This window comes from Sycon ciliatum, chromosome 1, assembly GCF_964019385.1.
Source record: "Sycon ciliatum chromosome 1, ocSycCili1.1, whole genome shotgun sequence".
In the NCBI taxonomy this organism is placed as follows: Eukaryota; Metazoa; Porifera; class Calcarea; order Leucosolenida; family Sycettidae; genus Sycon; species Sycon ciliatum.
Window position 1 is genome coordinate 46,298,897 of NC_088643.1, and position 27,801 is coordinate 46,326,697.

The 27,801-nt window shown below is 48.8% G+C and overlaps 1 protein-coding gene across 1 annotated transcript; it reads left to right on the top strand.

Moving 5' to 3' along the window:
- The first annotated feature begins 88 nt into the window (after window positions 1-88).
- On the top strand, window positions 89-27,441 carry LOC135828860 (mucin-19-like). The gene is made up of 16 exons (XM_065341292.1): window positions 89-377; window positions 5,536-5,628; window positions 5,908-5,971; window positions 7,706-7,938; window positions 8,482-8,545; window positions 9,851-9,936; window positions 10,578-10,624; window positions 11,571-15,808; window positions 16,131-16,560; window positions 17,104-17,340; window positions 17,710-17,835; window positions 18,365-18,456; window positions 23,897-23,948; window positions 25,259-25,387; window positions 25,781-25,939; window positions 26,347-27,441. The coding sequence occupies exons 1-16, from the start codon at window positions 362-364 to the stop codon at window positions 26,422-26,424; spliced, it is 6,144 nt and encodes a 2,047-aa protein (XP_065197364.1). The 5' UTR covers window positions 89-361; the 3' UTR covers window positions 26,425-27,441.
- Window positions 27,442-27,801: the final 360 nt, after the last annotated feature.

The window sequence follows — 27,801 nt, forward strand, 5'->3', positions numbered from 1 at the left end:
AGTACACTGCATTTTCGTAATAAAAATAGCGCTGCTAGCTGTCGTCGCATTGACACTGTCACTGGACCCCTGGCCCTGGCCTGGGCCTGGTGTGGAGGCTAGGCTGGTCTGTATCTGCAGTGTATGGCGTTGGGCGATGCATCATGTGCACGGGGCACGTCGACTTCTTTTTAGTTTCACGTTCGTCCGACGGTTCGTCGATTCTGAGCAACAGGATTAATCTCTCAGTCCTGGTGGCTCAGGAGATCTACTATTTCGTGCTCATGTAGAGCCTTTTGGTTCTGTAAGTCTCAAGGTTCTGCCAGCGTCGTCAATGCTCACCTTGTCTTGTTCGAGTGGCTCTGTTTGCTAGCGACTAACGATGCCTAGTGCACCAGGTAAGCGTCCCTACCCAACCCCTAGTGTGACAAGTAACGACGTACATTGTAGTGCAGTAAAATGTAGTACTGTAGGTTGTTGTTGTTTGCAGGCTCTGCCTATTATCACCTTGGGCTGAAAAACTGGTGGGTGCTTACTGCTCAGTCTGAGTCTCATGTGTGCATGCGTCGTTCTGAGTTCACGACAACATACAACTAGTAACTTACATGCCCTGTGTGTGCTGTCCCCTAGCTAGCTCCGTAGAGGCCAAATTTGGCAATTCCATTTGCTCCATTTGAAGATAAAGATATTGGTACCACCTCCACCATGCACGAGAATACTGACGGTGCAGTAAGTACTAGTACTCTATGTAGGCAGAGCAGGTGGGGCACGTTACCAGAATGATTTCCCCAAGCAGGATTTGAGATTAGTCCCGGAAAAGTCGCACAATCGACCTCAGCGCCGACCGATGACATTTGCCAGCATAAATACAAGATAGCGGCACCGGATCTAGTACTGCACATCCCTAGTACATGTACTATGTACACTGCGGGGCTAGGTAGGGGCGTCAGCCTTTGGGTAATCCTGAAATAAAGATTATTAGGCTGTGCACTCGGACATGCCACTCACGGCTATTTATCTACTAAGCGAGGTTCACTGGGCAGGCCTGTAGCTGCCAATGGTTCCCACAGAAGCACACACGCTCTCGGCCGTCCCCGTTAACACACTGCATCGGTTCCGAAAGCTGTCCGGTTGTGGTCGCAGAAAAGCGGATGACTCACAATTGGGCGACTATCTCGCGCTCTCGGGGAATAGGGACTGGCGGATAATGCCGGCAGGAAATTCGGCAGAAAACGGCATCACAGACAGAGAGAGCAGAATTTGGCAGAACTGACGCTTGAAATAGCATAAGATCTATCCCGAGTCCTAAGACTCCTAACTTCAAGGCTTTCCCTTACTCTCAGAAATCCTGGGTACTTTTTTCAGCACTGCAGTTCAAGCGCTCGCTTGTGCTTGGCAGAGGGCGCTGCGTCACAGTTTGGCCAGGGGCCGAGACACAGCGCTACATCATCCAGTCCGCAAGCCACAGTACTAGTGGCAGGCACTGGCGCTTGACTTCATGCTGTACTTCAGTACAGAGGTCAAAGTGCAATGTCTGTTTCAGCACTCACGCGATGTACCACGCATTGAAGATGGCTGTTCCTCAATTTTTTTACAAAGACAATATGTAGAATGATATACAACTGGATGAGCACTTTTTGAGCAGAAAAATTAGAAGACCCCCATGTCCTTCGAGCAGAATTTTCAGCAGACTGAAAAGCAGAATTGCTTCTTTCGCCGTGCACTATCCGCCAGTCCCTACCGGGGAACTTGAGTACAGTGCCGGTATTGAGAGCATTTGCTTCGGAGTACGCCCACACATCACAGCAGTATAGACACGAAGCAGCCCACGCAAGGTGCTTTGAATTAAAACTTCTATCATGTCCAAATAGTGCATGGTGTAGTCCGAAACAGTCGACAGTAAATAATAAATGCCAGGCGGCAACATTAATTATTCCTACCTGGTAGCTTTATGATGCAGCATGCTGCTATACTAAAGATCAAAGATCGGAAGGTACTTCAGAAGTAGATACAACAACAATGAATACAGGCTAAGGACAGGCGGAGGGCCAGATAATACCAAGAGTACCCCCCCCCTCAGAGTGTGCAACTCCACTTATGGGTGTTTTCTCGACAGAATTTCAAGACGGTTTAAGTCATTTTTATGATACAGTGCTTCTTGTACCAGCCATTTACGACACCTGCACGGGGTGTCAACGCATCACACGTGTTTCCTATAACTAGTTTGTAAGGCATCAGACGGGGGCTTTGTCCAGCACAGGTTCAGGATACGTCTGACAATACATGTACAGTGCGGACGTCAACTTGAAATTCCGTCTGGGACAGCACCCAAAGTAGAGTTGCACACTCTTGGGGGGTTATGTACTATTGATAGTACCTAACCGGCCCGGGCCACGGGACCCTTAGAGGAAAATGCTATGTACATGCAGCACTAGTAACCCGTATATTCTACTATTCATTTCGAATGTCTGGTATTCACCATTAACGCACTCTCCGCATACAGGCATGCAACAGGCTCAGAACACATTGTTTTCTGGTTGGCGTATCAGGGATATTGGGCGGAGCAGCTGGCGTACATGAGAAAGACAGGTCGGCCTGCTCTGCGCAGGAGCTGTGACCCGGAGCACACATAGTGAGAGAGAGAGAGAGAGAAAGAGAGAGAGAGAGAGAGAGAGAGAGAGAGAGAGAGAGAGAGAGAGAGAGAGAGAGAGAGAGAGAGAGAGAGAGAGAGAGAGAGAAAGACAGACAGACAGACAGACAGGTCGGCCTGCTCTGCGCAGGAGCTGTGACCTGGAGCACACAGAGTGTGAACGAGAGACGGTCGGCCTGCCGTGGGCAGGAGCTGCGACCGGTAGTGATTGAAATGAGCCAGCTGCGGAGATAGACTGCCCGTTCCCAATATCCCAATGTGGCATGAGAGTAATCATGAAATACGGTTGGTGTATTGTGCTGTACTGACAGCAGCAATGTAAAGCTAAAGCTAAGCAGTTCAGGCGCAATGTGGTCACTAACCCGCAGCTACCATTGATGACTTTGAACTGCAGCTAATTGACGTGACACTCGCAGGGTGTCAGCTATAGCAGCCCGGATGTAGCGGTGGACCGCATCACTGCGCCATCTACCCATGACACGGATGATGTGTTCGTGGACACTTGCCATGGCCGCTGATGTTGCGGCGCCAATCCTGAAAGAGTGACTGGCACATGCGCTCGGATCCGTGACCCCACAGAGTGGCAGCACGTTGCGCAGCTCAGAGGACACTGCGTTTCTTGTAAGCGGCTGGCCATTAGCATAGGTGAATAGATGATCGCCGCCGGGGTGAAACACCATGTAGTTTGCCATGGCCTGCACTGGGCAGATCTGTGCGTCCGTGCTGGCTCCAACCAATACTGTGTGGCCCGTGCTGTTGGGGTCCGTCTTAAAGGAGCGCACGTTTACCGATAATGACCGCTGGTCAGTACTGATCGTCACATCACATCGCCTCAGGCCAGCAGTCAGTTCTCCACAACGGAAGAACCCATGAAACGCCAAGGAAAAAGCTGCCATTAGCATGGCCTTGTCGTGAGGGTGCCTCATACATGGAAAGGCAACATGCCGGCAGATCTCCCTGAGAAGTGGAGTGGTTATTGGCAGACGATGACGCTGTGTCGATGGCGACCTGTTGATTCCCCGCAGGACCCTTGCGAGGAGAGTCGTTGGGCCGGACGGGTAGGTAAAGCCAAGTTCCACACAAAGGTTGCGGATTGCCGACATGTAGACACGGACAGATTGGGGCTGAAGAGTCCTGAGCAACTCGGCAGCAAAATAGCACAAAGTAAAGTCGTCGCCTGGCAATGGATTGCAGGCATGCACTTGACAGAACTGGGAGTAACGGGTCTCGGCGGTAGAATACGTCCGGCGGGAGGATGGTGCTATTGCCAGTGCTGCTAGCTATAGCACGGAGTCCGTCAACTGAGAGTTGGCAAGACTGTCTGATCTAGCTCGGCTGCTGCTTCTGGGGTCTGGCGCCTGAATATCTGCAGCAAATTGCGAGACAATGCATCAGCAACAGAGTTGGTGACACCAGGAAAGTGGACAGCTGAAACCAAGAAGTCATGCTCAATACTCCACAGCAGATACAATGCCCGGATAAGTGTCATGCCTGGCGGTGAACGGCAGGTGCGGGAGCGTATACAGTCCACCACGGCCTTGTTGTCACACTGAAACTGAATGCGTCGCCTGCTCCACTCCGAACCCCAGGTCGCACAGGCAATTACAATAGCATACATTTCTTTGAACTCGATGTTCTCGTTTTTGTTCTGGGCTGTCCACTCTCCTCTCAGCCACCGGCCGTTGTAGAAGGCACCATAACAATGGGTGCCGCTGGCATCAGTCTGTAGTTGCATGTCGGGGCTGGTGTCCACTCATCCACCAGGAAAACATGACTTCCCATTCCGTATGGTCAGGGCCTCTGCCCACCACAACAGGTCTGCCATTGCCGATGCCGAAATGCGTAGCCATTGGTGCAATGGCGTTGATCGAGTTGCTCTGTCCAGGTCGTACAGGCGTGTCAGTGCGACCAGCTGGTACAGCTCTGGACGTGAACGAGAGTTGGCCCAGTACGGCGGCGAGGTCGCGTTTCTGAGCCCGGCCGGATTGGACGAGGGTTGACACAGTGGTAGATAGCTTAGTCAGCTTGGAGGGTGGAAGGCGGATCTCCAGAGCCATTGTGCCCAGCTCTAAGCCCAGGAAGGTGAGAACGGTAGAGGGGCCATCAACCTTCTCAGGTGCAACTGGGACCTGCAAATATGCAAACAGGTCGAGCAGTAGTGACTTCTGGTGCTGTGCAAGAGGAAGACTGGGAGGCGAAACATTCAGAAAGTCATCCAGATAATGAATGAGATGGTGAATGTGGCATGTGTCCTCCAGAACCCAGTGAAGGGCAGATGCAAACTTGTCCATATGTACGGAGCTGACCGAAGCCCGAACGGGAGGACTTTTTCGTAATAGTAACGACCATCCCAAGAGATACCCAACAAGTGCCAGTCAGAGGGGGCAACAGGGCATAATCGGAGGCGTTTCGAATGTCCACTTTGGGCAGAAATGACAAAGGAGTTTTCTGCAAAGCAAGATTTGGAAAGCACGCGTGGGAGAGTGACGCGCACGATGCGCATGCGCATGTATAGCAATGACATCATAATCAGAGGATGCATGATCATCAGAGTAAGTATGAGCGGTAGATGTTCCATGTTCGTTAACAGGGCTTAGCGCACACGCTAAACCACCATCAAATGGGCTAGATATCAGGGGAAAGTGGTATTTTCAATTTTTCACCCAGTTTGTGTCATCCAGATGATGAGGTCACCTAACATCCGAACTCGATCTGTATTATAGCAACGAAGACTATTGATTGAACCCTTCAATCCAGGTCGATAGTTTTTTTCTCCGTATGATATTCGCTCGTCCCTCCCTTCAACCGGCACTCATCCAATCACTTAAACGTTACCCACTCTCTCACTTACTCACTCACCCCCCCCCCTCTCTTTCTCTCCCCCTCTCTTCTTTTCATTGTTGAAGCCCCGCCACCCGTGTGGCGGATTCCTGCATTGGAAAGGAACCAGAACATCTCTATCTTCTACTCGCTTTCACCGGAAGATGGATTGCTAGATGGTAAGGTTGCCAGGAGCGATTGCTTACTCAATATTCCATGTTGCAGTGTTCAACAATGACTCTAGAACTATAATATATTGTTTACATGCATACCGGTATGTGCTTGGACCTAATGGATAAGAATGTTTCAGAATGCATGCTAAGCAAGGATTGGTCACAGTAAAGTCTATTGGGCCTTCACTAACGCCTGTTCACGTGTTTTGGTCACTGAATGGGCTGCAGCAAATGTATACATGTATGTGTGTGTGTTGCCGATATTTGTATTGAAATCTGTTGCAGGAGACCAGGCTCGCAACTTCTTTATTCAATCGAAACTGCCTATGCCGGATCTCAGTCAAATATGGTTAGTATTAATAGTAAGCATGTTGTGTTTAAATGACCGGGCGTGTTTTCACATTGATGTGACTATACCACTGTAGCCGTAAGGTGCGCAATAGCTGTTGAAATAATCAATCCGCAACGGCTGCATGCCAGGCCGCTGTGTACTATTCAGTGCCGGTGTCCACTGTGCAGCACACTATCAGGGACGTCGGGGAGGGGGGGGGGGGGGGGGACCGGTGTGAGGTCCGGCCAAAGCCGCACCAATAAGTTCATCTTGCGACTTTTGAAGCAATGAAATATGGGCTATTTGGGCCCAATTTCCCAAACATTTTCCCGGGAGAGGACCCCCCGACCCCCGCCTACTCGTGCGGCCGCACCAATGTTGAATACCTTCCGACGCCCCTGATTGTCTGTGTCCGGGCAGAGCTTCTAGCAGGTTTACTACTTTCCTGGGTCCAGCGGGTCGCCACCGAGGCTGTAAATACTTCAAGTTGATCGCAGCCTGATTGTCCTCCTTGAGGAAAAGTGTAAGCTGATCTGATTGCCTACTTCCGTTAGGTGCGAAACGTAGGACCACTGATGCTATGCGATTGTAGTATGAAAAGGTGCCGTTATTCGCAAGTCGTCGCTATCAGTTCATGAGCCAGGTCGAAAGTATGCAGTCCGCAAATGATCACTTCAAGGTCACCTAAGATTGTGTTGTTATCCGCCAACTGTTGTTATACTCGAGATTGGTATACACGAGGTTGACTGTATCTGATCAAGCTGCATACATGTCCACCCTATATAACATTGGGGCATATATGCAGCTTGATCAGTGCTGCACTGGGGCCCGGTGGTGGTCCTGGGCGTGGCATTGTTCACTATGACCGGGGCAGGGTTTCTATAGGGGTGACACGAGTACATCGGCCAGACGGGTACCCGCTCGTTTGTCTGAAGCTCGATAGCCTAGCGAGCACTCGATAGATATTCTGCACATGTGTGTATAGTACAGCTGTAGACGTATGACTACTGTAATATTATAACATCCCTGCCCTGCATGCATAGTGCGGAACTGCTGGATTAAAGGAAAGGACAACATGTTACGAGTTTTGACTAACTGTCCACCAGCGTAACCAGATCATAATTGTACAGTCAGCTAGTGTGACAAAAAGGCACGGGCTGACAAGGAGTACTGAGACATTCGAAGACCTCACACCTAGATCCAACACTTCTACGAGGTGCCAATCAACAACCTTCCAACTTGGAAGGCTCAGGTTAGAAAAGGCCCAAGAGGGGAAGGAAAGCACATCGAAGAAGAGCACAAGCTAAGTCTCACGGCAGCAAAGAATTAAAAAAAAATCTTTTTCTAGACAAGCGTTTCGGAGACAGTTTTAATATAGTTACAAGGAGGACTAATTATACTGTAAGCATTTCCTATATGTCGACATGTATGTGTAAATGTTATACGATGATTGCAAGGCACACAACGAGAGGGAACCTTTTTCTTTTTTCTTTTTTTTCTTTCTTTCAGCCAGTAAATGTATGGCTTGAAAATGATTACTATCGAGTACTCGATAGATCGCTCGTTAGTTTGAATGATCGCTCGATAGCTTTTAATGATACACTCGTTTCACCCCTAGTCTATTTTACTGTAGCGCGGTTCATGCTGCTTTAGACATGGGCAGGGCAGTGGCAGCCTCTAAAGTCTAAACCATTGGTGTATGAAACCGTTCTGTCTGTTTCACTGACTGCTTGTCACATTCCCACACACCAGGAGCCTAGCTGACTTTGACGAAGACGGTTCTCTCAGTCTGCCCGAGTTCCTCATTGCCATGCACCTCATCAAGGTGAAATTGTCGGGTGCGGAGCTGCCTGAAAGTACCCCGGAAGGCCTCCTCCCACGCCAACTGAGGGCAGACGAGATACCTGCTATATCGGAGGCTGAGATGAAAGCTTACGTAGCGGCTTTTGAAAAGCTCGACAGCGAATCCAGTGGCTTTATACAAGGTAACTACCAACTGATCATAACAAAGAGTAAACTGGTAGTTTCTTACTATAACATTTACTAGAACAATCTCGTCGTATGATCTGCTCTGGGCCAGAAGCATGCGCGCCAGAGAGTATGGGCTGTGAAGGTGAGCCAAAAACTTAATGTTAGGTGATGTGAAAGTCATGTGATGTGAACGTGTGCATGGGTGGCCTGCATGCAGTGGAGCAGTGCAGGTGGCGGCGATGTGGTGTAGCATGTTTCATTGGCACGCATTTCTGTGCTCAAGCCTTGTTTTCAGTCTTTGCTGGTTTCATCTGTGCGCGCGTGTGTGTGTGTGTGTGTGTGTGTGCGTGCGTGCCTGCGTGTGTTTGTGTGTGTGTGTGTGTGTGTGTGTGTGTGCACATACATACATACATACATACATACACACACACGCACACCCATGCACGTGCATATGCGTGCGTGTGCACAAGGTGAGCACTGATTCTACCGTTCGGGGAATGTAGCTTATACTGGTTTGACTTTCAACTCCGCTTTGTCATGCATTTCTTTTCATCCAGGCGACACTGCGAAACCTTTGTTGAAGCGATCGTATCTACCTGTCACACAACTAGCACGTGTCTGGTGAGCCATGGTGTACCCATGTGCGGGATGTATGGATGTATGTACTCAATCTATTATGTATGACTGTATCTATGCCGCTAGGGTTTATCGGGTGTTAGCGGCTGTCGTGAGTTCCCTTCGGGAACGGACACGATAATTTACTTTTTATTTTTATTTTTATGGAGATCAAGTTGAGTATGTACATATGTTAGACTGTTAGTATAATGCACATGTACACATGCTGTTTGACGGTTGCACTAGTTTGGGTGGATACAGGGATGGCTGACGCTAGTAAACAGGGGTACCGGCTACTGAGTATTTGGGAGTTGCTATGTTCAACTCAGTGCACCAGATCAAGTCGACTACTTGTACCTTCCAAGTCCGGGCCTCACGTGTGCAGGACTCACGATGTTGCTTTTAAAGGGGAAGTTAAGGCAAAAATTAAAATTTCACCAGTTGTAGTCTTCGGGGTGCTGAGTCGAATGGTCTTGGTCCGAGAAAGCTGAGACGCTCCCTTCCTACTTGAATCCCAATCGAACTCGCGCACTTCCACCGAAACTGGGTGACTGCGCCCTACTAGATGGGGATTTGTATGCAAAATGTCACTAAAAGCGCCGTTTCGTTCTTATAAAAGCAAGTATGACCGCGATTGGCCCATATGTTGTAGTCTTTTGGACGCTGAGTCGACTGGTTTTGGTCCGAAAAGGCTGCGATGCAGCGTTCCTCCTTTATTCCCAATCGAACATGGTTGAACAAGTGGTCACGTGCTCCTGCGTACACCAGTCACCTGGTCACCGTGCCTGCAGGGTACAACTTACTAGCCTGTTTGACCTTTTTTGGGTGCAGTCCTGTCACTCGAGTTGAACCTTGGTGTGAAAGTTGTCGCCTGCTGGCGTGGTGACCAGGTGATTTGGGCACCCAGGAGCACGTGACCACTTGTTCAACCATGTTCGATTGGGAATAAAGGAGGAACGCTGCATCGCAGCCTTTTCGGACCAAAACCAGTCGACTCAGCGTCCAAAAGACTACAACATATGGGCCAATCGCGGTCATCCTTGCTTTTATAAGAACGAAACGGCGCTTTTAGTGACATTTTGCATACAAATCCCCATCTAGTAGGGCGCAGTCACCCAGTTTCGGTGGAAGTGCGCAAGTTCGATTGGGATTCAAGTAGGAAGGGAGCGTCTCAGCTTTCTCGGACCAAGACCATTCGACTCAGCACCCCGAAGACTACAACTGGTGAAATTTTAATTTTTGCCTTAACTTCCCCTTTAAACATGTGCTTTCAATGATGTGTGTTTGCCGTGACCTGCCTCCGGCCTCCAGGAGTTTGGCTGACATGGACTTTGATGGGCAGCTTGCACCTGCAGAGTTTGCTCTCTGCATGCACTTGATGCGCTTCTTGAGAAGAGGTGAGCAGTACCGCACACATACTTCGAAGTACACGAACTCTCACGTAGATACAACACAGTTGCATTCAACACACACACGCACGCACCCACGCACGCACGCACACACACACACACACACACACACACACACACACACACACACACACATACACACATACACACACTCTCACATAGATACAACACAGTTGCATTCAACCCACACTCGTTTCAAAATCACATGTATCCATACGTCAATGAATGGTACCATGGAATGCAACATGTTCAAGTACCGGTACGCCTGTGTGGCGGTAGACAGCCGACATGACTGGCAAGTCAACTATGTGTAGAACCTGGCTCTCTTTTGGATATAGGTTGCCAGAGACCCGGGTTGTAACGGGTACTTCAAGGCACGTCCTTTAAGGCGCAAAACACCCGTAGGGGAGTCACGGTGCTGCCTTGGTGCAGCTCAGATCTCTGGCTTTAGAGGGGTTGGATGTTGTCTGTTCTATCAATCTGGACTGCACAATCCACACCGTATAAAGGGCCTGGTGATGTGGTGAATTCACGACATACTGCAGGTCATTCAGTTCTTGGGACTGGTTTTCTGTGTGTGTGTGTGTGTGTGTGTGTGTGTGTGTGTGTGTGTGTGCACATGTGAATAGGCGACATGTTACCGAATGACGTTGATGGACCGTCACTCGTGCAGTCGGTAAGTTGAGCTCTTGGGCCAGGAGCACATGTATGACCATCTGAACATTTTCACTGACCAGGCTTTTGCAATGTCAAGATTCTCCCGAAGAATTTTTTTCCGCACGCACACATGCGCTCGCACCCCCCCCCCCCCCCCCCCACACACACACAACCGTAGTCCTGTATGTTCAGTGAGGTTCAGCATGTACACTGTGTAGCCAACTAGATAGCTTCTAACTACAGAAACAAAATACTGTCCCCGGTACTTGCAGCATTGCGGTATGTGTGTGTGCCAGTTTGTCCACTGTGGCTGGTGCTGCTAATCTACTGAATTTTGAGATCATATGCTGGTGCAGGTTTTGGCAGGTCTGTCTAACTAAATATTGCTTTGCATTGAACATCCTATGCGAATGGCTACAGAAGAAACTTTGTGGTACAGCGCATGAACTATGATGTAGTTCTCTGCTGTCTGAAATACAGGGCCCCGGGAAGGAGGCGTGGGGGGGGGGGGGGGGGGGGGGAGGCGTAGAGGGAAGATAACCGTAGCCTGCCTGTGTCGGGCTGTGGTGACCTTGATCTCTCTGTTTCACGCGCATATCACCCAAACCTGTGCTCAGGCCTTTTTGTGCAGTGCACTGTATAGTGTGTCAGCCACACCTGTGCTGACCCCTTTTTGTGCAGTGCACTGTATAGTGTGTCAGCCACATCCGTGCTGACCCCTTTTTTTGTGCTCTGCATTGTATTAGTGATGTGCAGTGCACTGGTGCTGTTGGCACCTTAGCTATCACTCACTCTTTGCGGCATGTTGCAGTTTGATTGGTGCCTGACGTTTGGTGTGAGAGTTATCAGATCATTGGCAGAATTCACTCCGAATATAACCTGCTCCTTGTTAGTTTGATATCATCATTGTGTGTGTGTCATTCCCTGTGTGGCTTTGCTTTTTGGTTTTTGTCGTGTTCTGTTAGTACGATCGTTTATCAGCAGTGGACGAAGAAAAACGCACCGAACCCGCAGCAGTGGATGCGGCACCAACAGTGGCTGAGCCAAGTCAAAGTGCAGCCGAACCCGCAGCTCCAGGCACCACTGAGAGACGTAGCACGACCAGCATACCAACACGAGTGAGGAAGTCAGCGTCCATCCGCGATCCATCCTGCTCTGGTGGTGACAGCAGTAGCAACGGCAGCAACGCGAACACGTCTGAGGACGGTGCCAAGAAGGTCTCCGTCAACGAGCGAAGGGTGCCGACAAGGAAAGGAAGTCGCTGGGTCAGCTTCTCATCCAAGCGTCCAGCTGGCTTCTTGCGCGACAGTAGTGGAGCCGCACCCGTAGCCAGTGACTTGGCAAGTCAAGAAGCAAGTGACGGTAGCAGTGCCATCTCCTCAGCTGCTGCCTTCTCACCTGTACAACAAACAGACGGCGCTGCGTTTGACAAGGAGAAGCCGCCAGCTGATGCATTCTGCCTAACCGACGACAATCCGTTCACGAACGACTCCTTTGCCAGTTTAACTGCACGTGAAGTGTCTGAGCAGCAGCCCAAGATGGATCCTTTTGCGGACGTGACAGCCGGAGAGAATGACCCGTTTAGCTCTGCGGATCCATTTCAAATGAGTGCGGATGATCCGTTTGGAGGTGATGACAGCATGTTCGCTGATCCGTTCAGCTCTACAGCAAAGGCGATTGGTGATATTCCCTCTCCCTTTCCCAGTTCTTCCAATTTGCCTGCACTTTCTACGACTCCTCAGAGCCTGGAGGCATTGGAAGAAGAGACTGAGCAGCAGCAGCCTCAGCAGTTGGATGATCCGTTTGGCCACAACCTGACTGCCAGTACGACCAGCAGCACCACACTACAGGTTGTGTCCAGCAATGATAGCAGTATGAGCAGCGCAAGCACTGTAGCACCTGCAACCGGCTTTCCTGATGACCCATTCGCTGCACAGATATCGGCAGCCAGCATAGGAGGTGATGGTTTGCCTGCAAGCACTGTAGCACCTGCAACCGGCTTTCCTGATGACCCATTCGCTGCACAGATATCGGCAACCAGCATAGGAGGTGATGGTCTGCCTGCAAGCACTGTAGCACCTGCAACCGGCTTTCCCGATGACCCATTTGCTGCACAGATATCAGCAACCAACAAAGGAGGCGATGGATCGCCAAGCCTCCCTCGCGCTCCTTCTATTGCATCGGCAGCATCTGTTGAAGCAGCCAAACCATCTGGCACAGGAGCAGCAACTATTGGGTTCAGCGACCCGTTCACTGCAAGTGCTCCTGAAACAGCAGCAGTGAAATCGTCGGCCGCTGCAGACCCTGTCAAGGCCAGTGAGCACACTGAGCAGTCTTTGTTTGATGATCCGTTTCGCAGCTCAGCGGGTGCAGCAGGAGAGACTAAACCCGGTGAGTTTGATGCTTTCGGTGCTGGCACTGCATCCACAAAGCCAGTGGCGTTTGATGATGCGTTTGGCTTTACAGGTGGTTCCAGCTCGACCACAGCAGCTAGTGGATTTGATGATGCCTTTGGCAAGCTTAGTCTAGAACCGTCAGCAGCAACCTCGGGGAAACCGAGCGGATTTGAGGATGCGTTCGGAGTGCTTGACACTCCGGCTGATGGTGGAAGCGAGAAACCGGTTCAGTCTGGTGGCTTCGCCGATGCATTCGGCATGGCAGATGCCAGCCCAGCCAGTACTGCAGTACCTGCTCCAGCTGCTCCGTTGGAAGGAATGGCAGACGCTGGTAGCGATTCCAATTTTGATCAACCTAGAGATACTGCCGAGGAGCATCCTAACACAGCTGCTCCACTGGATAGTGACAGGCTTAAAGAATCAGTAGCAACTGGCTTTGGGGGCAATGCACCACACGGAGATCTGTTTGCTGGCCAGGACGCCTTCACAACATCAGCTCCGTTCAATGATGCTTTCACTGGCAAAGACAATACTGCAGCTACCAGCATGTCATCTTCTGTTGGCCAACCCACCATGGTCAACGATCCCTTTGCTTCTTCGCAAGGTACCGTCGCATCAAGCAGCGATGCAGTCGCTGCATTTGGAGATTCTTTTGCCAACTTTCCAAGTCAGTCTCAGGCCGAGGCGCATAGTGTGTCTGCATTGCCTACAGCGCCTGCTGCTGCTGCTGCTGCTTCCACGGACACTGATCCAGTATTGCAACCAGCATTGCTGACACCAACCCCTGTTGGCGCTCCTGCCTCAAGCACACCGGGTAGCACTGTGGACACAACCCATGTCAGTGACCAGCAAACAGCAGCAGAAGTGTCGGACAAGTATGCTGCATTCTCGAGCGTACCTGCTGACAAAACGAGCAATCAGACTGCTATGCCACCTAGTGTGGCAAGCTCTGATGCAAGCACACTTGCTACTGCTGTTACTGCCGCTTTAGCTGCTGCTCCTGCAACAGTCGAAGCAGCCACTGCGCCAAGCAGCAAGGCCATCCCACCGCCAGTACCACCAACACAACGGAGCACTGCTACTACGCCAGCCAAGGTACGGCAGCCAGGAGTAGCCGAAGCAGCCAACACTGCTGTTGGCAGTGCTACTTCAGGCACAGCTGCTGTGCCTGCGGCGGACAAACCACTGGGCTTTAATGATGGATTTAGCGGCTCATTTGAACCATTTGGATCCTCATTTTCATCAGGAACGACAGCAAAAAGCAGTGATGCCACTCCTCCACCAGTTGCAGCAGGGGGAGCCAGCACACTGCAAGCAAGTTCTCCGGTCATTCCTCCTGCATCTGCTGCTTCTGCCATTTCTGCTACCACTTCCAACCATCCACCAGCAGTGAATGTCCATGCTCCACAGAGCATGCTGAAATTTGATGATCTCTTTGCATCGAAATCTCCCGTTCCCACTCAAACCCCAGATAGCAGGAAGAGTATTGATAGTGCATTTGGAATCTCGAGCAATGCCACTCAGGCAGCTGACTCATCGTTTGGATTTGGCGACTCATTTAGTGCCAGTCCTGCTCCTGCTCCTGTTCCTGTACAGTCAGCAGCTAAGACTACTGACAGCAGCTCATCAGAAAAGCAGCCATCCGCAGCAGCAGCAACAGCAGCGCCCCAACAGTTTGGTTTTGGCGATGCCTTTGGTGCGGCTTCATCCACAGCTGCCAGTCAACAGTCTGGATTCGATGGTGCTTTCAGTACACCCTCATCCACAGCAAGTCTTCAAGCTGCTGCTGTTGCCAACACTTCGGCACAAAAAAGTACTACTTCTGGCTTTGATGATGCGTTTGGACTTCCTGACCAACATGCACCTCTGAAAAGCAGCAGTACTGGCCCAGGATCATCATTCAACCCCCTAGATAATGCCTTTGGAGCATCATCTACAACACAGCAGCAGTCTTCCAATCAGACGTCTGGCAGCAGCAATGTGGATCCATTTGGACTAACGTCGTTCTCTCCCAGTCCAGCCAAGACTGATGGTGCACCAAACGTTGTCAGCTCTGCATTTGGAGACTCGTTCTCCCCGTCCACAGCTGCCACAACTGATGCATTTGGTGGTGCACCGTTTGGAAGCGCTGCTGGATCAGGACAAGCTCCAAACAAGCCTAGTTTTGATCCCTTTGGAAGTTCTTTTGGTAATCCATTGAGCAGCCAGGTGCCTGCAGCCAAACCATCGCCTCCAATACCGCCTTCATCCCGGGACAACTTGAAGCAGACAGCTAACAGAAGTTCATCTATGCCGCCTGATCAGACGGGAGGGTTTTCTTCCTCTTTGGTCACCTCTTCTCTGCCCAGCACACAAACTGGAGAGTTTGCACAGCCTCAGCAGCAACAACAACAACCAGCTGCAGTTGATGCTTTCTCGGCTTTCAACACAACAAGCCAACAAGCTCTAGCTCCACCAGCACATATGCAGGTTACTGCCTCTGCTTCCGCCCCACTAGCACCACGGGCTGCGGCAGCTCCAGTGGCATTCACATCTACTGCATTCCCTCCGATCACAGCAGCAACAACTGCATCAGCCCCCGCGGCACAACCCGCAGGGGCTCCTGGACCGTTCGGCACAGCCCCCTTTGCACCATCGACAGCAGTTCCACAAGCAGGTGCTACAGGTACCGGTGGATTTGGAGATCAGTTCCAGCCTGCCGCCACGTCAGGGCAGCCGTTTGGGCAAGGGTTTATGCCTCAGCAGCAGCCCCATGCATCAGGTCCGCAACAGGCAGCAGCGAAAAAAGATTCTGGACAGCTCACGGCGTAAGTGAATATTTGTGCGGTATTGTTTGTGTGTCTCAATCGTGGTGAACGAATCTGCTGTGAATGTAAGCTTTCAAATTTTGTGGATATCTCCGGGACCATTACCTCAGCAAGCGGGGCATTCGGCAGCAGTTTCGTACAAGCACGTTTAGCCTGCCACGGCTATAGTGGTGACTGCACTCACTTGCACGCAGACCTTGATTCTGTGGAAACAAGTGTGGATTACGTGTTTCTGTTTCCTTCAATGCAGTGGTTGGCTGAACACTTTGTACTTACACGTTTTCCCTTTGTCCTCATGTAACGTTATGTATCTCTGCTTTAGGGGAACGACTGTTGCAGATGGGGGCAAGTCCAGGCCATCTAAAGAAGACAAACAGAAGCAAGTTGAGGAGATTCAGAAATCCCTGGTGTTGGACATTGACAAGGAATGGGCCGATCTTCTGAACAGCACGTCGCCTGCTCTCAAGCACAAAACCACTGGAGCACCAGCCGGATCACCAGCGAAAGTAACTCAACAGCCGCGGACAAGCAGCCCCTCGCTGTCCCAACTCCGGGCCAAGCAAACAACAGCAGCAGCAGCAGCAGCTGCCAGCTCAGATCAACAACCCAGTGCACCACAACCCACAGCCATGGCCCCTGCTGCTGCTGCTGCGGCCACTGGTGCCATCAGTCAGGCTGGTCAAGGGTCTGGTCCATGTCTTGCCAGAGTCCAACAACCTGTTACGGGAGATTACTCAGCTTTGCAACATGCGGTGAGCACTTGCTGTTGCCGCCGCTGCCGTCGCCTCCGATGCTGCTGTCGCGTCCGCCTCCGCTGCCGCTGCAGTTGCCGTCGCCCTCGATGCTGCTGTCGCCCTCGATGCTGCTGTCGCCCTCGATGCTGCTGTCGCCCTCGATGCTGCTGTCGCCCTCGATGCTGCTATCGCCCTCGATGCTGCTGTCGCATCCGCTGCCGCTGCTGCTAGCGCTCGATGCTGCTGTCGCGTCTGCTGCCGCTGCAGCTGCTGCTAGCCCTGTGCATCCCGATTTTGCTGTGATCCAAGTGTACAGCAGTCACCAATACACTACTCAAGCTCACAACTGAACACCAAGGCTGCTGCCATATTGTAGGATGGATGTACCTTGGCGTAGTGACTACTGCCTAACCGACGTCGATCCGCTGAGTATGAGCGCTAGATAAATGATTGTGCTTCCCAAAAGGATACCATGCTCACACTAACCTGCTAGATAAAATAGTAACTCTTGGTCCCTGTTTCTTTTTCATTCTGCTGCCCCCGCTTGCTTCGAATACACAGCAACAACCCTCACAGCAAGCCACGGCAGGTATCTTACAGCCAACCACAGTGGCCACCGGATCACCCAGTTTGAGTTCTAAGAGCGAGGATGTCCTGCAGAAAACGATCAGCACAGTGGAAGAGCTGGAGTTCATACCAAAGACCAAGCCGGCGGACACGGACACGCCAGCACAGGCAGCTGCTCCAGGGATCAGCGCTGAGCAAGCAGAACAGGCCAGGCTGGAGCGTATTAGAAGCGTGAGTCGAAATGTCTATTCTGCTACTACGTAGTGGAAATGATGATTTCCATGATGCGTATCATTTTATAAGCAACATACATGTACATGTATGCGCCTATTGTAAACAAAATACTTGAAAATAGACTATTTAATAGTCTAATGTGATTTACATGCCTTCTATGACTGATTCACTGAATTTGATTGGCTTTTGCACACATATGTATGCACACGCACACACACATGCGCACACACGCGTACACGCGCACACACACATCATAGTTGACGCCGCCTTATCTTTCCTGTATATGTGTACTATTCTGGTACAAGCAGACTTAGTGTGCTAGTATCACTGACAGCGAGACTGGACTTTAAAATATTCTTTTCCTAGAGGAGGACGAAAATCGAAGCCGTACCAGACTTTGACAAACGCCAGGCTCAAATGGAAGAGAAGCGATTGCAAAAGGAGAAGGAATTCATCCGCAAGCAAGAAGAAGAAAAGCGCAAGCAAGAAGAGGTGAGGCTCACTGAGCTATTCAGGTGCTTTTCTGTGGCACTGTTTTGTCATGTGTTGCTGGACAAAAGGAATGCAAACGGAAATGATAATTGGAAAGAATGAGCTAGTACAATGGTTTTCTTATCAGCTTGCTCAAGTCCCTTGTGGGGGCAAACCACTGATTATCCAAAGTCACAGACACCTTGGTCTACCGGGCACACCCTGTGGGTGAGTTTTAGTGGAAATATTACTACTCTTTAGCCAGTTTTGTGGAATTAGTGACGTAATATGATGCCCACTCTCTGGCCCTTCTTCATTGAAGTGTATGTGATCCGGAATCACGGACATTTCTAAGTGATGAACAGTGCCCACATAATAGAGATATGAGGGCATTTTCTTGCCCTGAGATCCAGATGCAGGGTCTTATCTACGCCACCGTGCTTTCTGGATAAGTTGAATGAATCGAAGTGCGGTTTCAAGTGCACCCAGAAAAACCACTGAACGTGTACAGAAACTCGTATCTTTTCACTTTGTGTTTGACTGCGTATAGGCTAGCATTGGATCAGGCATATCAGCACGCCGGGGATCGCAGCTGGCCAGCAAGTGGGAACAGAAGGCCGGGCAGTCATCACACTTTTCCACGTAAGAATGCGTGTATCCGGTTTTAATCTATCTTGGCGTGAGATGTCAGATTTACTTTTCGGCCCCGAGTGGGCTGCTGACACTTGAAGTGATACAGAGATAATCCAATGTTATGCTGGTAATATGTTGATGCACTAATACGTCCCAATAAATCCGCTAATGAACGCCACCAACCGGTCCCGAGTGCACTCTTATGTGCACAGTTTGCATAGATTACTGCTGAGGAGTGTAGGTATTGCGCTGACTGTGCACGGCCGCAGTACTATCTGCTTCTAACCGTTTACACTTGATAAACTGCCGGTATATTATCTGAGTGCGAATGCAGAGTGCTGCACTCCCGTTTTTCATGCTAGCAAAGTTATGCTGCTTTGTATTGCATCATACGCAATTTGAATGTGTATATATGTGCTTGAACAAAACCGAGAGTTATGACACGCTTAGTATGTTATCTACTTTTCAGCGCACCTACGTGTACGATATCGTAGCCGTTTTCCCGGTACAGTTAGCCATTCCGTCGCACTTGCATGCATGTGAGCATACACACAGAGCAGACACGCATACGCACGTATCCTTGAATGCGTGTAACTTACGCATATGCACTGACAGGTGTGTTGGTGTCATGTACTGCCTCGATGCTGTGCATATGCATACGCGTACGGCTCACGGAAATGACCTGATAAAGCACGCACATGCACTCAATGTATATTTCAGCAGTGCTTTCTAGTCAACAGAGTCTCTTGAAAATATATAAACTGGGTTTGATAAAACATCTATGATACTATGACATAATGCATATGCTCCAATCTCACTGAAACTAGCTAACAGATGAATTAGAGGGCTATTGGTCAGTCCGGCACACTGCTGGCCAGTAAAGACGGTTTTTTCTTATCAGCTACAGTTGGTTGAACTATACAAGTTGTCACCTTTTATCTCCAAACCCTTTTGTTCAGTCTCGTAAGAATGACAATTGTATGAATGGTTCCATTGGTTTGTTCTGTGTTGTTTGTTTTTTGATCTGTCCTTGAAGCAAAATAATGTGTATTTTCTGCATACCCTAACCTCCCGATGACCAGACAGACTTGTGGAATTTATTGAAGTTTCATTTGGTATCGGGTATATTCATGGAACCGAGGCTTGGATGCTGTTCCAATGCTTGCAACTCTGCTGCATCTTCTCGTGTGGTGAATGTATGGGGTTCTCTGTGTGTGTGTGTGTGTGTTTGCATGTGTGGGTGCGTGTGTGTGTGTTTGCCAAGGATTTACATTACTTGTATGCTAAGCTTTCAATATGCAAATGATAATATTTACATGGGTGCAGCCAGTAGGATTAGCACTCTTTGACCACTTTGTGGTGGGTACGCTCTCTTGTATCGGGTGTACTGTAAGACATGTAAATATAACAAGGAAGTAATTCTAACGTTTTAACGAGTTGCATTTCTCTGTTATAAATTTAAGTTCTGTTGAGGTTGTAGTGCCTCATATGTGTTATGTGCAGATATGCCCGAAGACTGCAAGTTAGTGAACGTACCGTCTCGTTAACCTATGAATTTTGGACAATCGTTAAATTAATTATTTGCAACTCGTTATAATAACATGTCTTACAGACAGTAGTCACCCACTTGCACCCGGTCAGATTGCTGTAACAACTGCACCTAGGCCCTTAGCCTTCATGGTGGTGCTTTTCCCTACAGGTGTGTAAAGGTGACCCACTCCGGGTGGAATACATTAATTTGTGCTGTGCAATAGCGCTACAGTCCTGGCGGTAGTGGAATTCAACCTCTTGCCCTCTTGCACAAATCTGCACCGCGTTGAAATGCGTAGCCGTCTGGCGTTCAAGGTCTTGGGGGACATGTGTAGGCACCACTATCACAGCTTGACACAATTGTCTGGCGTTCAAGGTCTTGGGGGACATGTGTAGGCACCACTATCACAGCTTGACACAATTGCATCCCTGAAAGCATTCACTGTCCAGCACTGTAACAGTACAATGTACTGTTATTATCTTCATGCCACTGATATTTTGCCCTTCAGCTAGGGGTCAAACGGGTGTACCTTTAACTAACGAACGGGTAATTTTCTTAAAGGGCGGGTTAACGGGTACCTTTTAGCAGCCATGTTTAAGTGTTTGCGCAATTTTCACCTAAATCAAGATTTTAATTCATCTGTTCTCGGGTTGCATTTTGATATCACATTGTGATTCGCAAATCGATTGGTGTCTGATAGTCGCAGGAGTAGATCTACTAGGTGCGAAAATGCAACAACAATGCAGACATCCAGCGTGGAGTAGTAAATAATTAACTCCCGCCTGGAATACACGATCCCAGCAGTGTTGCTCCGTACTGACTGGTTCATCAAAATCCAAACGTGTACCCTTTTACTAACGGTACCTGAGATTAACGGTCGGGTACCCGGTACACCCCTTTGACCCCTACTTTCAGCACAGTATCATCAGTGACTTCGAAAAACGCTCATTATCTACTGAGAAATTCAACAGCTGCATGCATGGTGACCACTGTTTGGGAAACGTCCAAGCAGACATGAGAGTTTGACATGTACTGTATTTTGTAATCATTACTCTGTCCATCAGTGCATTTTGAATATGTAATGCAAATGAATTGCGTGTAGAGTGATTGCTAATTCGGCAGTGGTTTTGTAGTATTCGTGCATTCAAGTGACTGCGTGCTAAACAGCCGTTTCCCGCTCCAGAAACTGGTACTGTACATGTACAGCACATAAGGTCATTGTATTTACCCAACTTGAGCACATAATTTATAATTATGGAAAGAGAAAAGGACCTATGAGTTACTGGTTACGACTAACAGTCCCGACCAAGGTAACGAAATAATACAGTCAGATAGTGCGACAACAAGGCACGAAACTGACAAGGATATTGAGACATTCGACGACCTGACACCCTGTTACTGGTTACGTAGCTCCAACACATCCACGAAGCTCGAAGCGCAAACCAACAACCTTCCAGCTACTTGGAAGGCTCAGGTGCGGAATGAGGGGAAGGGGTGCTCCACGAAGATGGCACGGCAGGCGCGTACGCGGGGGGGGGGGGGGGGGGGTTCCCGTTGCCCGGAAACCCCCCCCCAACTGTTCCAAACGAGCAACGTTTTTGGCCATATTTTGGTAGGGCGCACGATCGATCTGGCAAGAATGCAAAACTTCAACAGATCGTAACTCAGTCAAATCCAGATCCAGGTCGAATAGAAAACTCTCAGCTGTCGGTTGAAACAATTTGCGACGCGCTGCGAGCAATGTCTCTTGAGATAAATCGTTCGTAAGTAATAATTTAATTATTAGTTGAGCCGCGATCTTGTCAAAAGCGCGCAGTGCGACTCTCGAGTATCGAGAATTTGAAACTTTTCGTCACGCTGACCTGCTCAAATTTGCAGGGGCTTCACGTGTGATATTTTCAAGAGTACACAAAAAAATCGAAACTCTGCAATCAAGAAAAACGAAATCGCTGGAGCAGGACGCGTTTGCAATTTGGGCCTTTGGCCCAGTGCAGTTTGGGGCATTTTTTCGCACTGTCGCTGCACTCTACCGCTAGCCTATACTCTATAGCATAATAATATATAGCGCTGGATAATTATGTACGTGGCTGTACTGTGTCCAGACTCCTGGCTATCATGGTCGACCTCATTCTCTCCCTGGTAGGTCTACCTTTCCACTTCCAGGAAGCCTAAGATAGTGAAGATTGAGTGAGTAGAACTGAAGTTATGATCCAAAGAACACGAAAAAATGCATAATTTTGAAAAATTCCCTAGGACTCTTTAGAAAGGGGTTAAAACGAGTCGTTTGCGATTCGGTTGGAAACCCCCCTAGAGGAGACCCTGCGTACGCGCCTGAATTGTGCACTAGCTATGTCCCTCGGCAACAAAGAAAGTCGAACGTTACGGGATGATGATGACGAGACTAGTAAGACCATTGGACAAACCGGTCTAACTACAACTCGAAAACGCAAGGCAACAGACCACCCAACTTGGGAGGCTCAAAGGTATGTAAAAATACATGAAGACGGGAAGCCAAGCGAAGACGAACTGTCACGAACCGAAAGCAAATATCCTACTTAACTCCATGTTGATGTCCCTTCCCCTCATTGGATCTTTCCGCACCTGAGCCTTCCCAGTTGGAAGGTTGTTGGTTTGCGCTTCGTAGATGCTAGGAATCAGGTCGTCGAATGTCTCAATATCCTTGTCAGTGTTGTGCCTTGTTGTCGCACTATCTGACCGTATAATAATATCTCGTTACCTTGGTGGACTGCTAGTCATAACTACATGACGTTGTACAAGTTTTACATAATAATTATTATGTATAAAGGCGCTGTTGCTGGGGGGGGGGGGGGGGGGGGAGGGGGGGGGGGGAGTGCGGGGTGCACAAATGTGCAGAGCAGTTCAGTGTTCACACCATGGTCACAACCGGAGATAGCCTTTCACCATTCTGCATGGCCAAGTCGTGTGGAAAGTCACACGGAGTAATGTACGTATTCAGCCAGGTCATTTCATCTTTCATTAATTTTCATTTTGACTCATTTTCCAAAGGCAAATAAATGGCTACTATCCCGGAAATCTCAAGCGTGAAAATACTTGTAGTGACAATGGAAGTGTTGAAGGAGAAATCTAAAGGAGGGGAAGGCGAACCACGCTTGCAGCTGCAAGCGATTCTGACACATAAGGAGCTTGAATGACTACAGTCTAGTCCTGTTCAGGTCATTAGACGACACACTCATGCACTGTTTTGTCAGGTTTTTAATTAAAATTTAATGAATGTCACAAGCTAGTCATCATGATCTACAGTGATTCACAGTCATGCATATCTTGCAAAGCTTGCGCATCACCCAATGATTGCCTTTCACAGTATTGGACATAACATGGAGTTGGGCTTTCACGACTCCCCGGTCTTGGACTACCCGTATACTGAATGTAGACATGGATCATGTACAGTCACACAATCATGTACATTGTATAGTACTCGATTGTGCTACTTCAAAGTAGAAGACAGTCTCAGTGATTCTAAAGTTGGGCAAGGAGAAGTTCAAACTGTTCGGTTGTCACCATGAAGCCTTCACGGTGATAGTCACTTGCTGACTGTATTTCCCGAATTCTCCGCTCCATTTATACAAAGGCATAGACTCCAGAGTCCAGACCGTCCACTGTAGGCACTGTGAAAACTGAGTACAGTCATACATGACTGAATGACTGATTGTACTACATGTGACTATTGCCTGGTTGAGTATTGGCTGCACTGTTGAAACGGTACTACTGGACTGATGTCCAATGATTATGTAGCTGGTAAGCAGGTTGACTGTCTGTAGCACAATCAGCTATGTCACCGGGAAGTCGTGGTGTAGTAATAGATATTTTAACCCCCGACCTACACGACGACGACCACGAACTATTAAAGACACTGTACATATGACCTGGGGTGCACAGGAAACCGGTGTCAACGTCCCAAGAGAGTGAGAAGGCATTGGAGCGGAGAAAGGTACGTTCTGCATGTAGATTCAATCATGTTCTTGTACCCGTACTCTAACTGACAACTTTGATTTTGTAAGCATTATGTCTGGAAGATATTCAATGGAGCTGGGAGGTCTACCTTCATGTTCAGATCTGTGTTTTCGTGCTTCAGCCTTCACGGCTTCACGATCGATGTTGTGCTACGTTGTAGACTATGACGGCTTCACAGTCATCCATACACTGCCTGTACTGTAATACACTTTGCGAGGTATGCATGTAAAACCGTCCTAGTCTAGTAGTGCAGCAAATCATTAGGCATAAGTCAATGATTGTCTTTCCTGCTCGACTTCAAAGCAGCTGTAGTGACTCATTACCTACCATGTCTGGCGAGGAGATTAGGGAGATTATTCTGCCGTTTGCGATTCCTGTTATGTTGCAGATTACTACTAGTACCCACGCTGCGCCCATTGCAAACTGTGTAGGTACAGGTACAGGTACGGTACCGGTACCGGGTAGATCATGTACAGTACATGTATAAGTATACAATGTAGGTGACGATGGCAATAATCATATTCCAAAGGCAAGTTGAAGAACATGCTAACCAAAACGAAATTCATCGGTTTGTTACTGGCGTCAACAGGCAATTTAAAAAACTACGGCTGATTTCAAGTCGAGTACTAGTAGTTTAAATATTGTCATGGGAACCCTACGGAGGATTAGAAAGACGAAATTCGCGTTCGTGTTCGCACTCCAAGGAAAGTCACTTACAGTTCGCCATCGGGGATACAGATGTGGCTGACAACATGGCTTTTCACTAAGTTTTTAGGTGCTGGCCTGTGACAAGTGTGAGGTTATCATGATTGCAGGATAGATTACCAATACATGTATACATGTATGTGTGAACGTGCTTTCCACCCCCAGGCAGGAGAACCATCAGGGTGCCTGACTTCGCTTGGAGATGTAAATGTAACGAAGGAGACTCCGAGAGGAGACGGGCAACGCACTCATTATATTTTCAAGACGATCGAAGCGAATTCTCCACCTCCTGTCGCTACATTCAGAATACAAGCGTAGACTACTGCAGCATTTTCAAGACTATAATAATAATTCATATACCAAACTCGGAAATGGTTAAAAAAAGACGACCACGCGACGCGGAGCTGCGTAGACTAGGACAAACGAGGCAAGTATTGACCAGGGGCTGCAGGACGCACTGCATGCAGTGCTATTGAGGCTTTGGAGACTCCGTTGACATAAGGTCTCCACATGAGTTCCACCTTCCCCGTTTAAGTTTTTTCGAAATCCATCGAAATCTTTTGTTCAACCTGTACCCTGCAGAAAGAGGAAGAGGAAGTCCGACGTCGCCAGGCAGAGTTCGAGAAGGAGAGAGAGCAGCGCGAAGTGGACTCCCAGCGTGCTCAGCAAGCCAAAGATGACGCCCTGAAAAAGAAGGCTGAGAGAGAGAAGGTCAGTGACGACGCTTAGAGTGTAGGCACAGGCAATTTGTCCCACCACTACCGTGGCAGTATTTCGAAAAAGGTGTTTACTTTGCCGCATTCGCTTTGCGAAGTGCCAAAGGAAGGCGTATATGTGACGCCCTGGCCCCTGGCCTGGCGTACAATGTATTTACCATTGTACTTATAACAGTGGAATAGTTCCATAGTTTTCAGTTGCCAGAAGTTACGCCTTGGTCTACTTTCAAACATGCGTTGCCAGTTTGTACGTCATTGCAAAGGCCAACACTACGTTTCGTAACGTCTGTGTCGGCATGTACATGCATGATGTGATGTCACCCACTCTACATGTATGATGTCACCCACTCTACATGTATGATGTCACCCACTCTACATGTATGTGCAGGAAGAGGCAATGGCTGCCAGAGAAGCATCCGCCAAAGCATTGGCTGGCGCTACTACTTCTTCTAGCTCAATGGGATCTGCACCTGTGAGCGTCAAGGACGCAGCGTCAGCCTATTCCACTGGTCCAACTTTCAGCCAGCCTAGCAGCAGCCCTGAGAAGGTACGTAGTGTAGCGCGTAATGGAAGCTGTTAGGCCTTTAAGTTTTAGTAGAAATCAAGCTGTAGTACTTTTGCGGAGCAGCGAATGGATCGGCCCAGCATCTCGGTTAATTGGGGGGGGGGGGGGGGGGGTAGACACGGGGAAGTAACTATGTAGCCGCGTGAGCCCGCCTTTCGGCACTGGGAGTTGCAGCTCGCGAGTCGCTCGACTATACTGAGTGAAGAGAACCCACACCTTGGCTTGATCTAGTGAGCTGGGTCGTGAGATATAGATATACCCGTTTGACCCCTAGTTACTTGTGACCAACACAACAATCACAATTCATAATCAATTTGTAACATGTGACCATAATTATGTGCACATGTAATTGGTTGGTACCTGTCTGGTCTTCGTCCACGCATGTACAGGGCGCAGCACCCAAGCGGATGACCAAGCAGAATTCACTGGCAGCGCAGTGGGAGCAGAAGTTTGGAGGTGCAAAGTAGCTGATCGTTGGCTGAGTTGAAATATTCATCTCCTACTAGAAAATCAGGGGAAAAACACGAATCATAGATCTATGGACTGCACTTCATTTTACAAGTTGTGCATGCATGCTATTATGCCAATACTTATGTGGTCATAATCCGCTGGAGCCTACTGCATGCTGGACTTGGGGACGTGTGTCCATGTGGCAAGCCGTGCATTGGTGGTATGGGCTTTTTTGCACGCAAGCAGTCGGTCAAGACTCCATCTCTGGATACCTGGCAAGCACTTATATAATGTGTGACTCCATCTCTAGATACCTGGCAAGCACTTATATAATGTAGTACTTACGTGTACGTGTATTTTTGTAGTAGGTATGTACGCCTCATTTACCACGCATTTATGGGGTGTCTACGTGTCTTTTGGTGAATACTGCTGGCTCAGTTACATTATGAAATCATGTCATTGACATGATTTCATCTCTAATTTGATCTCCGTTTTATCTTCTTTTTTTTTAAATGATTTCATCGATATTCCAGTACAGTGTAATAATGTACATGTATAATTATTGAGTACCTAATTATAGGTAGATTAGTTCGAAGCTTTTCAAGGTGTATGGTAGAGGTTTTAACAAACATTCTATACAATCATAATACATGCACATGAAGTTGTAATCGGAACTACATGTATTAGTAATCCTAATGAACGCTTTTCACAATCACCTCAGCAAACGAGATGATAGTCGCTACTCGCTAGGGTGTTCCTGGTGATGGGAACGACGCCATAAAACTCCATGAAAAATCGCGCCGGTTTTTAGATCTCCATGAAAGTGGCTTTCAGCAGATGGCGATGCTGGTAGGCAGCTGCATGTACTTTCACTTGGAAATGACTTTTCTCTCCTTCTTTTTTTTTTTTTTTAATTTCGGCCAGTCGGCTACTATCATTTTCGTCTTGGGGGCTAGACAAGGGGAAGTAGCCATGTCGGGGCCTGAGCCCGTTCTCTCCTTCAGTTTGTGTCTATTGTCGAGCCACCACACTCACAGCACAGACTTCTGGGTGTACCGGGCGGTTTGTTGTTGTTGGGAGAATGGACCACAAAGACCGAGGAGACCTACATGTACATGTTTACTTGTTTAGGACAAAAGTTCGATAGCCGATAAAGGGGAACGAAGAACTCCCCTGCTTTTTCATTAGGGCACACGTTATTACAGTTACAAGTACATGTAATTCACAATTTGGTGATAACAGCATGAGAGCACGCAACGTAACCCAAGGCAAGGGGGCCACAGGGACATCTTCTTTTGATACTTTAATACTCTAGTAAGTACATGTACAATGTAAATACCTACACGGTATAACCCTAGCAGAACGACCAGCCCAGAACAAGGACCTAAACTAGC